Source organism: Echinops telfairi, unplaced genomic scaffold (assembly GCF_000313985.2).
Source record: "Echinops telfairi isolate 266 unplaced genomic scaffold, ASM31398v2 ScPeMD7_7437;HRSCAF=8475, whole genome shotgun sequence".
Taxonomy (NCBI): Eukaryota; Metazoa; Chordata; class Mammalia; order Afrosoricida; family Tenrecidae; genus Echinops; species Echinops telfairi.
The window spans coordinates 180,486-193,884 of record NW_022111337.1 but is presented as its reverse complement, the minus strand read 5'-3'; the positions used below and the strand labels follow the sequence as shown (position 1 = coordinate 193,884).

At 39.7% G+C, this 13,399-nt stretch overlaps 1 protein-coding gene across 1 annotated transcript; it reads left to right on the top strand.

Annotated features, from left to right (window-relative positions):
• The first annotated feature begins 2,262 nt into the window (after window positions 1-2,262).
• On the top strand, window positions 2,263-5,951 carry LOC101643760 (tumor necrosis factor receptor superfamily member 21-like). The gene is made up of 2 exons (XM_045298671.1): window positions 2,263-2,282; window positions 3,893-5,951. The coding sequence occupies exons 1-2, from the start codon at window positions 2,263-2,265 to the stop codon at window positions 5,949-5,951; spliced, it is 2,079 nt and encodes a 692-aa protein (XP_045154606.1).
• The last annotated feature ends 7,448 nt before the right edge of the window (window positions 5,952-13,399 follow it).

Sequence of the window (13,399 nt, the reverse complement as noted above, 5' to 3'; positions counted from 1 at the left end):
GTGGTCAGTGTAAAACATGAAAAAATAATAATAATTTATAAATTTTAAAGGTTCATGAGGGAGAGAGGGCTGAGCAGGGAAGGAAAAATGAGGAGCTGATACCAAGGGCTCAAGTAGAAAGCAAATGTTTTGAGAATGACGATGGCAACAAATGTACAAATGTGCTTGACACAATGGATTTGTGTATGGATTCTGATAAGAGCTGTATGAGCCCCCAATAAAATGATTTTTAAAAAATCATCTATTGTGGCAACTCTTTTCAGACTGCTCCTTAATGCAGGGCTACTGGAGCATGGGGCACTGTTTGGCCTGGGAAAACAATGTGTGTTTGAAAACATTTCTATCCTGGAACAATGGAGATCTTTCCTAAAATAGGACTAGTTTTCTATGCCCATGGTTTTGAGTAGAGAAATAAGGTCCAATCATTTCTACCAAGTCCTCAGTTTACCACACAAATGAATAAATGTTTTTTAATATGGTACATACATACAATGGATTATTACTGTACCATAAAGAAAAATTGAAGTCCATATGTGCTCATTAGGTTCCCTCGTTGCCTACTGCATTAGTGTTGGCCTGCTAACCACAGGATCAGCAGTTCCAAACCACCAGCTGCTCTGAGGGACAGAGATGAGGCTTTCTACTCCAGTAAAGATTTGCTGTCTCAGAAACCCACTGGGGCAGTTTTACTGTGTTTCTAGGGTCACTGTAACTGGGAATTAACTCCATGGAAGGGAGCGTGGGGTTTTGCTTGGATACATGCTACAATATGAATGAGCCATGAATCACCATACTGAGTGAAATAAGTCAGCTATAAAAGGCCAAATATTATATGGTTCTCATTTATATGAAATACCTAAATAGGCATATGTATGGAGATTAAAGTTTTTAAGTGGCTGCTTGGGGTGGAAGGAAAGTGGAACAAAGTCATTGCTTAGGAGGCACTGAGCTTTTTTTAAATGGTGTGGGATAATTTGGGCATAGAGAGTGGTGATGGTTGTACATGATGACTGTAATTAGTATCACTGAATTATACATGTAAAAATGTTGAAATGGCAATTAAAAGAATATTTAAATTCAAAATATTAATAATGGATTTTGATAATAATTATTTAGTTATTATTTTATAAGCACTAATAATAATTTATAAAGAAAGTTCAAAGCATAAAGGAAATTGTAACAGAAATCTTAAAACCGGAAAGGAAAGAAGAACAAGAGCATGAGGAAAGAGAGGGGTAAGTAAAAGTGACTAGCTTTAATCTCATGAGTGTCTTAATCATATTTAATGCTTGAAGCAAAAATAACAATGCTATCTGATGTGATGCTCAATGTATGGAACGAAAACATTTAAGACAATTACACTTAAAAGTAGAAAATATAAAAGAACCTAAATGAAAGCAAGGCTTCTTCCATTTAGTCAAAATGATGAAATATTCAGACCAATAAATTGTCATAAGTGGCATATCTATATAGTAGCACCTAAAACAAACATTATGGAAACTATACAAAGTGTTAGAATTATATCAAACACCCCCGCCCCCCCCAAAAAAAAACACAAAAAGAAAACAATCCTACTGCCATCGAGTCAAGTCCAACGTATAGGGTCACTATGGAGTAGTGAGTTACTCAGTGGACTGCTAATTTCAAGATCAACAATCGGAAACCACCAGCTCCTAAAGAAAAACAAGGATTTTTATTCCCATAAAGAGTTTAAGTTCACATGGAATAAGCACACCAACATTAGTGACTGAAGGATTGTAAATCATATAATCCGAAGCCAAAGGAGGGAATGGTATCAGAGCCTCAATTGTGAGATTCTGGTATGCAGAAAGCTATGGATGACAGTGGAAGCCCAGGATACATTTGCAAGATCTAACAAGAAAAAAGCCTCCGGTGATTTCCCTCTATCCATAATGGAGGGATGGGAGCGAACTGGGTTACTAGAGTGAACTGGAGAGATGACTATAGGAGGCCAAAATGATAAACCTGACTTGAATCATTAAAACCTTTTCAGTTGATCTCCCCTCTGTAACACATTGGACTTGATCTGGTTTTCAACACTTTAGTGTATTGGTCAGGTGCACCTTAATCCTCATAGAAACATCTTTGCTTTTCAATACACTAAAGAGGTCTCATGCAGCAGATTTACCTAATGCAATATGCCTCTTGGTTTCTACCATGAGCTGAGATACATGAGGATTGATTGTGAATCCAAGCAAGACAAAATCCTTGACAATTTCATCCTTTTTTCCATTTATCGTAATGGAGATATTGGAACGCTTGTGAAGATTTTGTCTTCTTTATATTGAGTGACAGCATTGGGAACCCATGGGAGCAGTTCTACCCTGTCCTATAGGGTCACATTGAGTCAGAAATGGCTGGATGACATTAGGTTTGATGGTTTGGTTATAAGTCAGAATAAGCATACAGAAAATGCCAACAATCAAGATGGAATCCTAAAGATATACAAGAAAATGGAAACAGGTTTGAGAAATTGGAAACAAACAGGAAACAAGTATAAAATGGCAGCTTTAAATCTCAACCTGTTAATGTTGTTAGGGGTTGTTGAATTGATTCAAACTCATAATGACCACAAATGACAGTGTGGTACTGCCCCCATCAGATTGGGTTGGCTATAATCATGACAGGAACAGATGAGAAAGTCTTTCTATTGGAGAGTCACTGGGTGAGTTCCAACCAGAAACCTTCTGGTTAGCAGTCAAGTGCTTAACTGTTGGATCTACTTAACCTACCAGTAAGTATATTGACTGTAAATGATTCAAATGTATGAATTAAAATATATAGTTTAGCATAATGAATTTATATATATACACACTTATGAGCAGGTCATAAGTATGTTTAAAATTAAAGAGAGAAACAAGACAAAAGTAAGAATGTATATATTATGATCAGAAAAAAACATGTCAGAGGGGAAAAAACATTACTAAAGCCAAGGAGGCATGTTAAATTTTATAAAATTATCAATCCACCAAGAAGACATATGATCTTAAATGTGAATACAGCAAGCAAGAGTCTAACATACATTAAGAAAAATTTGTAAAGCTGAAAAGTAAAAAATTAACAAAGCTACACCTTTTAAAAAATCATTTTATTGGGGGCTCGTACAACTCTTATCACAATCCATACACAAATCCATTGTGTCAAGCACATTTGTACATTTCTTGCCATTATCATTCTCAAAACATTTGCTTTCTACTTGAGCCCTTGATATCAGCTCCTCATTTTCCCTTTCTCTCCCCGTTCCTCCCTCCCTCATGAACCCTTGATAATTTATAAATTATTATACACCTTCTTAACAATTGAGAGAACTACTATAAAGAAAATCAGCACAGATATAGGAGACCTAGAAATGATTGATTAGCCAACACGACATAAGTGGCATACACATAAAGTCTGTACCCAATAGAAGAAGATGATGCATGCTTTTTCAAATGCTCATGGAAAAGACAGCCAATAAAAATATGTGGGTGCAACTAACACAATGCTTTTAGGGAGATCCATGGCACTAAATTTTTACATTTAAAAAGACAAAACTGGGCGCCATCACGTGTGTCCCCGGCTCAGTCCCTGGCCTGCCTGGCTGGGCAGCAGAGGAGGGAGGTTGGCAGGTCCTGGAGGCTTAGTTATGGGCAGTGGCTCCTCTGCTCTCGCGCGCGCACAGCCCTCCTCGCTGCGTCTCCGTAGTGGCTGTTGGAGGAGAACCCCGCCGTCAGGCGCCGGCTGCCGCAGCTGCTGTTTCTCCAATCCTGGGCGGCCCCGCCGCTGGGCAGCTGCTGAGCGCTCCAGGAATCTCCTGCACCGCCTCCCTGCTTTGCCTGGCTACTGCAGTGCCCATGGGGTGTTGGAGGTAGATGGGCTCCTGACCTGGGAGGCGGCGGTGGATCCCGGCGCTGGGCAGAAGCAGCCACCGATTCCAGCTGCTGGGTGGCTGTGTGTCCCTGGCGCCCCTGCAAGCCTCGGGCTCAGCCGCAGAGTCCATTGCAAGCAGCAGCACCCCCTGCCTCGCCTCCTGCAGCCGCCTGGCTGGCCGCGCCGGTGCCAAGATGATCAGGGGCTGCCTTCTCCAGCTGGGACTCCTTAGCACCATCACTGCTCAGCCAGAACAGAAGACCACGAATCTGGTTGGCACGTACCACCATGTCGACCGTGCCACTGGCCAGGTGCTTACCTGTGACAAGTGTCCAGCAGGAACCTATGTGTCTGAGCACTGTACCAACACAAGCCTGCGCGTCTGCAGCAGCTGCCCCAGGGGCACCTTCACCAGGCATGAGAATAGTATTGAGAAATGCCATGAGTGTAGCCAGCCATGCCCAGGGTCCATGGTTCAAAAATTACCTTGTGCTGCCTTGACTGACCGAGAATGCACTTGCCCACCTGGCATGTTCCGGTCTCACGCTACCTGCGCCTCCCACACGGTGTGTCCTGTGGGTTGGGGTGTGCGAAAAAAAGGAACGGAGCTGGAGGATGTGCAGTGTAAGCAGTGCCCTTGGGGTACCTTCTCTGATGTGCCTTCTAGTGTGCTGAAATGCAAAGCCTACGCAGACTGTCTGAGTCAGAACCTGGTGGTGATCAAGCCTGGGACCAAAGAGGCAGACAATGTCTGTGGCCCACCCCGATCCTTCTTGAGCATGATTCCACCACCCCCTGGCACAGCCATCTTTTCACACCCTGAGCACAGGGAATCTCTGGAAGTCCCTTCCTCCACTTATGTTCCCCAAGGCATGACCTCAACAGAATCCAACTCTTCTGCCTCTGTTAGACCAAAGGTACCAAGTGGCATCCAGGAAGGGACCCTCTTTGACAACACAAGCTCAGCAAGGGGGGAGGAAGGTGCCAACAAGATCCTCCTAAACCTCCAGGTCTTTAAGCACCAGCAAGGTCCCCGCCACAGACACATCCTGAAGTTGCTGCCTAGCTCCATGGAGGCCCCTGGGGGCGAGAAGTCCAGCACACCCATCAAGGCCCCGAAGAGGGGTCATCCCCGACAGAACCTCCACAAGCATTTTGACATCAACGAGCATGTGTCTTGGATGATCATGCTCTTCTTGCTGCTGGTGCTGGCGGTGATCGTGGTGGGCAGTAGCTGGAAAAGCTCCCAGACGCTGAAGAAAGGGGCCCGGCAGGATCCCAGCACCATCACGGAAAAGGCAGGGCCGAAGAAATCCATGACCCCGACCCCGAACCGGGAGAAGTGGATGTACTACAGCAATGGCCACGGGATTGACATCCTGAAGCTTGTAGCCGCCCAGGTGGGAAGCCAGTGGAAGGATATCTATCAGTTTCTGTGCAATGCCAGCGAGCCGGAGATGGCCGCTTTCTCCAACTGCTTCACTGAGGACCAAGAGCAGGCCTATGCAGCTCTGCAGCATTGGACCACCCGGGGGCCAGAGGCCAGCCTGGCTCAGCTCATCAGCGCCCTGCGCCATCATCGACGCAACGATGTGGTGGAGAAGATTCGTGAACTGATGGAAGATACCACCCAGCTGGAAACGGACACACTGGCCCTCCCCACCAGCCCGGGCCCCTTAAGCCCAAACCCCATCCCCAGCTCCAACACGAAACTTGAAAATCCCAGCCTCCTGACGGTGGAGCCTTCCCCGCTGGACAAGAACAAGGATGAGTCGGAACCGCTGCTTCGCTGTGACTCCACATTCAACGGTTCCTCCACGCTGGGCAGGACCGGTTCCTTTATTACCCAAAAAAAGAAGGACACAGTGTTGCGGCAGGTACGCCTGGAAGCCTGCGACTTGCAGCCCATCTTCGATGACATGCTCCACATCCTGAATCCTGAGGAGTTGCGGGTGATCGACGAGGTTCCCCAGGCTGAGGACAAACTGGACTGGCTATTTGAGATTATCAGAGTTAAGAGCCAGGAAGCCAGCCAGAGCCTCTTAGACTCCGTTTATAGCCATCTTCCTGACCTGTTGTAGGACACTAGGGACACTGTCCTCTGGAATATTACTCACTTGAGTGGCTGGGTGGTTTTATTGGGTATTGGGTATTTTTTGTGTTTGCTTGTTTGTTTGGTCTGTGCCTGTGTTTAACAGAATATATGGCCACGGTTTGAATTCTTTCTTTCCTTTTGCTTTTAACCCTTCTGGGAAGTTAGTTTCTAAGCCAAACGTTTTCAAGAAGTAACTGTTGCAAAATATCCACCACTGAAGTTTTTTTTTCTATTTAAAAAAAAAAAAGTTTCTTACTTCTCTGTTTCAACTTCTGACACATTTTTAAAAAATTGTTCTGTGCACTTTAAATTCACATAACCTACCCTCGGGCAGTGTGACTTTTCCTCCACACTGACTGTGAGGCTCTTACAAGTGTAATGACATCATGTGAATTCTATAAGCGGTCTTCACGTCTCTCAACACCCACACCTACTACTATTATTTTTATAACTATTATGGTTACTGCTATCATCACATTATTTGTCTTTGACCAATTAAGACCCCACTTGATTTACTGTCATGCGATTAGATTCTGAGTGATCATTTTCCTGTCTTGTTGCATATTCCTGGCTGAACTTGAGAGCACTTTGGCTGATGCTGTGGTTGACTCCTGGTCTTATCTGATGCTAATGTGCTCTGGGCTGGAGAAAGGAACTGCCAGTCACCAGAAATAGCTGTCTACGGGGCTTACCAACAAAGGCCCCAAAGGGATTTGAACTTCATCTTTTAGGGACTGAGTTATTAGGGGATATTTGGGTGCACATTGGCAGGTCAAGAATGTGAATCTCTGTGGCACCTTTACCACAGAGAATCTGTCCAGCTTTGCTTTAAGTGATATCTTGTGTTTTATACACACATATGGTAGTCAAATAGATCCTGTATGCCCTCATGGCCTTGGTCTTAGTGGGTTTACTTCACCATTGAATCACTTAAATTAAAAATGACTGAAGCTGTAAGAACTCTTGTCTGATATATTTGTAAATTTGTTCACAATTGTAAGCATACTGTTTAATGCTCAGTTTTGAGATTCATATGCAAGGGTGGTGTGGACTCCCTTTGTGTGGTCGGAGGACTGTGGGTAGTGGTGAGGGACTGATATCAGAAAAATACCTTCAAGTGTACTAATTTATTAATAAATATTAGGTTTTTGTTATCTGAAAAAAATAAAATGACAAAAATCTATAATCTAAGTTCCTACTTGGATTAGCAAAAATAATAATAATTCATAATAGAACAAAATAAGTCCAAAATAAACAGAAAGGAGATGATAAATATGAAGAGCAGAAATAGGCAAAATGAAAATAGGAAAACAATGGAGAAAATCACTAAAAAGATAAGAGAATTTTATGCTCACAAATTTTGCAACTTAGAAGAAATGGACTGTCTTCTTTCTTATATCTATGTAGAAAATCCTCAAGAATCTTAAAAAATAATAGTCAAAATATAACAAAATTACTAATTTGCAATAAATTTATTTAATAAAGTTGCAGGATACAAGATCAAAATACAAAAAACATGTAAGAGCAGGGGTTTTTTTGTAAGAGCATTTTTATAGACTAACAATAACATGGTGGAAATGAAATTTAAAACACAATTCCTTTTACAATTACAAAGAAAATTAAACACTTAGGTTTAAATGTAACAAATCATATTTAGTATAAGAATGTTTAAAATAAAAAAAATTTTAAATAAAAAAGAATGTTTAAAATAACAAATACCAATTAAATAAACCAAAGATAATCTAAATAAATGGGAAAATGTTCAGTGTTTGTGGATTATGTGACTCAACATAGCATAGATGTAATTTTCCCCAAGTTGATCAACACGTTTAATACAATTAGTATTAAAAGGTTTTGTAGACAAAGTAAGGCTTATTCTAAAATTTATATGGAGGGCAGGCACAAACAGAATAGATGTATTAGTTGTGGAATATAGGGCTGCTATAAATCTGAATCAACTCGACAGCCCAAATCATCAATATAACTACAATAATCAAAACATGTATTAGTTGTGGAATATAGGGCTGCTATAAATCTGAATCAACTCGACAGCCCAAATCATCAATATAACTACAATAATCAAAACAGTGCGGTATTGGTGGAGGAACAAAATAAAAAATAGGAAAAGGCTTACGCAATACGTTCAACTGAATTTTCACAAAGATGCAAATGTAATTCAAGGAAGGAAGTATAACCTCCTTGACAAATGGAGCTGGAGAAATCAGAGGTCCCTAGGCAAAACAAAAGAAAGGAAGGAAGAAAAGAATCTTGACACAAGCCTCAACCCTTACACAAAAATTAGTTAAAAGATAACAGACTTCAAGGATAAAATTTGAAGCTGTAAGAGTCTTTGAAACAATAGAAGAAAATATTTGGAATCCAGGGCTAGGCAGTATTCTTAAGCTTGAGACCAACAACGTGATTCATAGGGGGGAAAAACCAACAAATTGAACATCTTTAAAATTCAGTTTTTGCTGTCTGTAAAACCCTGTTAAGAGTATGAAGGCAAACTACAGAGTGGCAGAGATATTGATAGATCACATATCCAATAAAGGATTAGCATCTAAAATTTATAAAGAGCTATCAAAACTTAATAGTAAATTCAAAATTGAAACAATTAGAAAATGGACAAAAGACATGAACAGTTAGTCATTCCAATAAAAGAAAATTGGAACATAGATGTTCAACTTAACCATTCCAGAAAACAACCCCCCCTCCCCCCCAAAAAAAAGCCATGGAGTTGATGCTGACTCATAGTGACAATATAGGACAGGGTAGAATTGCCCCTGTGAGTTTCCCAGACTATAACTCTTTCCAGGAGTAGAAAGCTTCATCTTTCAGCTGAGGAGCGGCTGGTGGTTTTAAATTCCCAACCTTTTTGCGGTTAGCATCCCAACTCGTAACCAGTATACCACCAGAGTTCTTCATTTAACCATTAGGAAAATAAAAGTGAAACCACAAGGAGATACTACTACACGCCATTTTGATGAGCAGCTAAAATTAAAAATAATAAAAGCATCAAATGTTAGTGAATATATAAAAAGTGGGGATCAGAGTGGTGGTTTCCAGGTTATATCATGCAACTATTTTATATTTGTTTTAAAATGCTATGAAGTATTCATAAATAACATTTTCTTGATGAACTAATTGTGTGATAAGTTAAATCTTTGCTATTTTTCAGAAATAAAGCATTTTCAGTTCATTACCTTGAATTGGAGGTAAGGAAGGGAATGGCTATCTAGGACAATACTAGGCATCCTTGTAATGCAGTTCTTCTGTATCTTGATTGCATTCATGTCAACGTCCTGTTTTACAAGATTTTCGTACTTGAAGACATCAGGTAGGGCTGTATCAGAGTTCTCTGTATTATTTCTTACAGCAGTATGGGAAACAACAATTATCTAAAAAACACTTTATATAAAAAAAGCGTAGAAATGGGGGTGAGATGAAGGTAAACCTTTACTTGTGCAGATTTTATATCTTTAAAACAACAAATTAAAGCAAATATGGCAAAGTATTTAGTAGAAAAATTGGGGTTCTAGTTATTCTTGACCTTTTTCATATGGTTATAGGATTTACAAATTAAAATTTTATGTTTAAAAAAAGAAGATCAATATATATTATCTTGGTTTTATATCATGCAACTATTTTATATTTGTTTTAAAATGCTATGAAGTATTCATAAATAACATTTTCTTGATGAACTAATTGTGTGACAAGTTAAATCTTTGCTATTTTTCAGAAATAAAGCATTTTCAGTTCATTACCTTGATTTTCAATTACTTTATGAAATAGTGTACACTGAATAGAATTTTATTTTTATTAATGACTCAAGAAAACATTGTGAAATAGATTTGTCTTATGATCCTAGAAATAAATGGTAGTACCTGGTATTATTAAATTATTCCTTTAAAATGACTCTCTCAAGTCTTTCAATTGTAACATTTTTCAACACAATGGTTGATGGGTCTTTCCTTGGCCCTCTGGCAGAAGCTTCTCTCATTTCTTCCTTTAAGTCATACCTGTAATATTCTCCCTCATCATAGCCAGATATTAAGGTTGATGGATAATAAGCAGATGAACAATCCCAAAGTTGATAGGTTCTAACCTCACTTTCTCTGTATGTATTACCTCCCCTCCCCCCACCCCCACCCCTGAAAAATATTTCGTAGAATCTGTTACACCTTTTTCTATCACCTTGATATCACTAACCACTTTTATGACCAGGGTCAATATAACTAAGCTTTGCTACAAGTCTAATCCTGTTACAAGATTAAAATATGATCTTTGAGTTCTTTAAACAAGGAGCCCTTGTGGCACAATGGTTAAAAAGACTTGTGGTTTGAATTCACCCAGTGGTGCTGGAGAAGAAAGGCTTGGTGATGTTCCCTTAAAGATAGCTTTCTAAGGAACTATATGGTCCTGTTCTACTCTGACACATGGGTCCACTAAAAGACAAAATTGACTCAAAGGTACCCAAGAACAGTTGTCCTTTACTGTTTTGTTTTTCCAGATAATTGGATCAGAACAGGCGTACACCTGAGGAAAATGATAATATCCTCATATGAGCTCACAAGCACTGGGCTAAGGTATTAGGAATATCTATATCCTTTTTGATCCAATTCATTTCCGTGCAAACAATATTTATGTAGGCTCATATATACCAGACATTGTTTTAGGTACTTATTGGGTACAATGAATAGAAATAATCCATAAAATGAAGGTGTTTATCATTTTGCAATGCAAGTATTAAAATTTTTGCTTAGTTAAAATGGAAAGAAATGAGAAATTCAATTTTCTTTGTTCAATAAAAAGTGCTGGGATTTTCTGGATGCATAACCAAATGTGGTGAAGAAAGCTGATGTTGCCTGGCTATCAAAAGATATAGCGTCTGGGGTCTTAAAGACTTGATGATAAACAAGTGGCCATCTAGCTGAGAAGCAACAAAGTCCACACAGAAGAAGCACACCAGCCTGTGTCATCATGAGGGGTCAGGAGGATCAGATATCAGGTATCAAAGATCCAGAACAAAAAAATCTTATCAGTGTGAATGAGGGGGAGCGCAGAGTGGAGACCCAAAGCCCATCTGTAGACAATTGGACATCCCCTTACAAGGCTTACAAGGCTCACAAGGAAGAGATGAGCCAGTCAGGGTGCAGTATAACACAGATGCCGATGAAATATGTAACTTTCCTCTAGTTCTTTAATGTGATCTCCACCTCCCCCTCCCACTATCATGATCCCAATTCTACCTTACAAATCTGGCTAGACCAGAGCATTTACATGGATACAGATAAGAGCTGGAAACACAGGGAATCCAGAACTGATAAACCCTTCAGGACCAATAATGAGAGTAGTGATACCAGGAGGGTAAGAGAATGGTGGGGGGACAAAGGATGAACAGATCACAATGATCCACATATAGTCCCCTCCCTGGAGGATGGACAACAGAAAAGTAGGTGAAGGTAACATTGATCAGTGTAACACATGAAAAAATAATAATAATTTATAAATTGTCAAAGATTCTGGAGGGAGAGAGGGCGGGTGAAGGAAGGGAAAAAATGAGGAGCTGATACCAAGGGCTCAAGTAAAAAGAAAATGTTTTGAGAATGATGATGGCAACAGATTTACAAATGTGCTTGACACAATGGATAGATGGATGGATGGATTGTGATAAGAGCCGTATGAGCCCCCAGTAAAATTATTTTTTTAAATGCTGGGATTTTCTCTTCATTTCACATTCAAAGTAAGGAAGGGAATTTTGGAGAACATGCTCTGATTAACTCAGTATTAAAACTAAAGAATCATGTGAGAAAAATCTGTTTAAGAATAAACCATGCAGAGTCTATTGTCTTATTTATAAGAATCTCCTCCTATGTTTAATGATAAGTAGTAAGAAGAGTAGGGTGTATAAGTGTACTTGTTTACCCATATAATCTTGCAAATTATGTTTGTTGTAGGAAATCTTATTTGTTCACTTATATTATTAAATATTTCTGTTAGAAATGCAAATGTCTCACTGAGCATAAAAAGAGCCCATTAACCTTGCATTAATTGGGCTCAGCTCTATCCCTGTCATCTCTATTTCTAACTCTATCTAAATCTATTGCTCAATCGGTAGTACTATTTTCTGTTCCTCAGAAAATCTCCAATCCCCAGGTCTGTGAGTTTTATTTGCAAATTGCAAACTCACCGTAGCATTTCACCATAGCTTCTTATCCCAAACCAATGCAAAGCTATATTCTTCCACACATATAAGTGGAAGAAACAAATGCTTAAATAATTTTAATATGACACAATAATTGCTTGGATCCAACAAATCAAACCCACTGCCTTCAAGTCAGTTCCAACTCATAGCAAACCTGTATAGGGTTTCTAAGACTATAATTCTTCATGAGAACAGATAGCTTCATCTTTTTTCCTATGAGGTGGCTGGGATTTTTGAACTGTCAACTTTGTGGTGCCCAACACCTAACCCACAGCACCACTAGGGTTCTTAAAAGCTAGGACACCCTTTGCCATTAAGTCGATTCCAACTCCTAGCAACAGGAATAGACAGCCTCATCTTTCTCCTACAGAGGGGCTGGTGGATGTGAACCACTGACCTAGCAGTTCACAGCCCAATGCTTAGCACACAGTGTCACCAGTTCTATGAAATACAATGTAAATAATTCTATATTTAATAGGAGAACATTTCATTTCACCTATAGGAGACATGGAAATCCTCCTAGATGAAATGATTATTGACTTGACTTCTCAAAAGTTGATTGCGAGTCAGGAAAAAGAAGACAGAGGGTTTTAAATCAAAGAACAAAGGAAAAATAATTCAGAAGTGTAAATCGGTTGGGCCATCAGGATCCCAAACAGTTTACTGTTGATATTGCATAAAATGAGTGCTGTGGACGGATAAGAAATAAAGCTGACGAGAAAAAAAATTAAGGTCACCAAAGACTTTGTGCATCCTGACCAGCATTTTACTTTTATTTTATCAGAGGAAAGGGACCTGTAGAGTTCTTTAGTATACAAGTGGCATGCTGAGTGTGCATTTCATATAAAGGCCTTACCATAAGTTGGGGAGATGGACTTGAAGAACAAAACACTAAAAGCAATGATCATTTTGTGTGCTACTGAAGTAAATCCAAGTAGGGCTAATTAGTATTTGAAGACAAAAGGGTGGATCCCCAAACTACTCAGGCTATAATATTGACAGAACTTGGTGATTAGTACGGAAAAAATAAAACGTAGATGTTGTATTAGTCTTATATTGCTGCATAGAAAATTATTTCAAAACTTAAAGGGTAGAAAAAATAAATAGTCATTATTCCTTATGCGTGACATGGGTCAGAATTCTGCAGCGGCCCAGATGGGTATTTCTGCCTGGGATCCTCTAATGTGGTTGTACCATGATACCAGCTGCTGGTTAACCTGACTGGG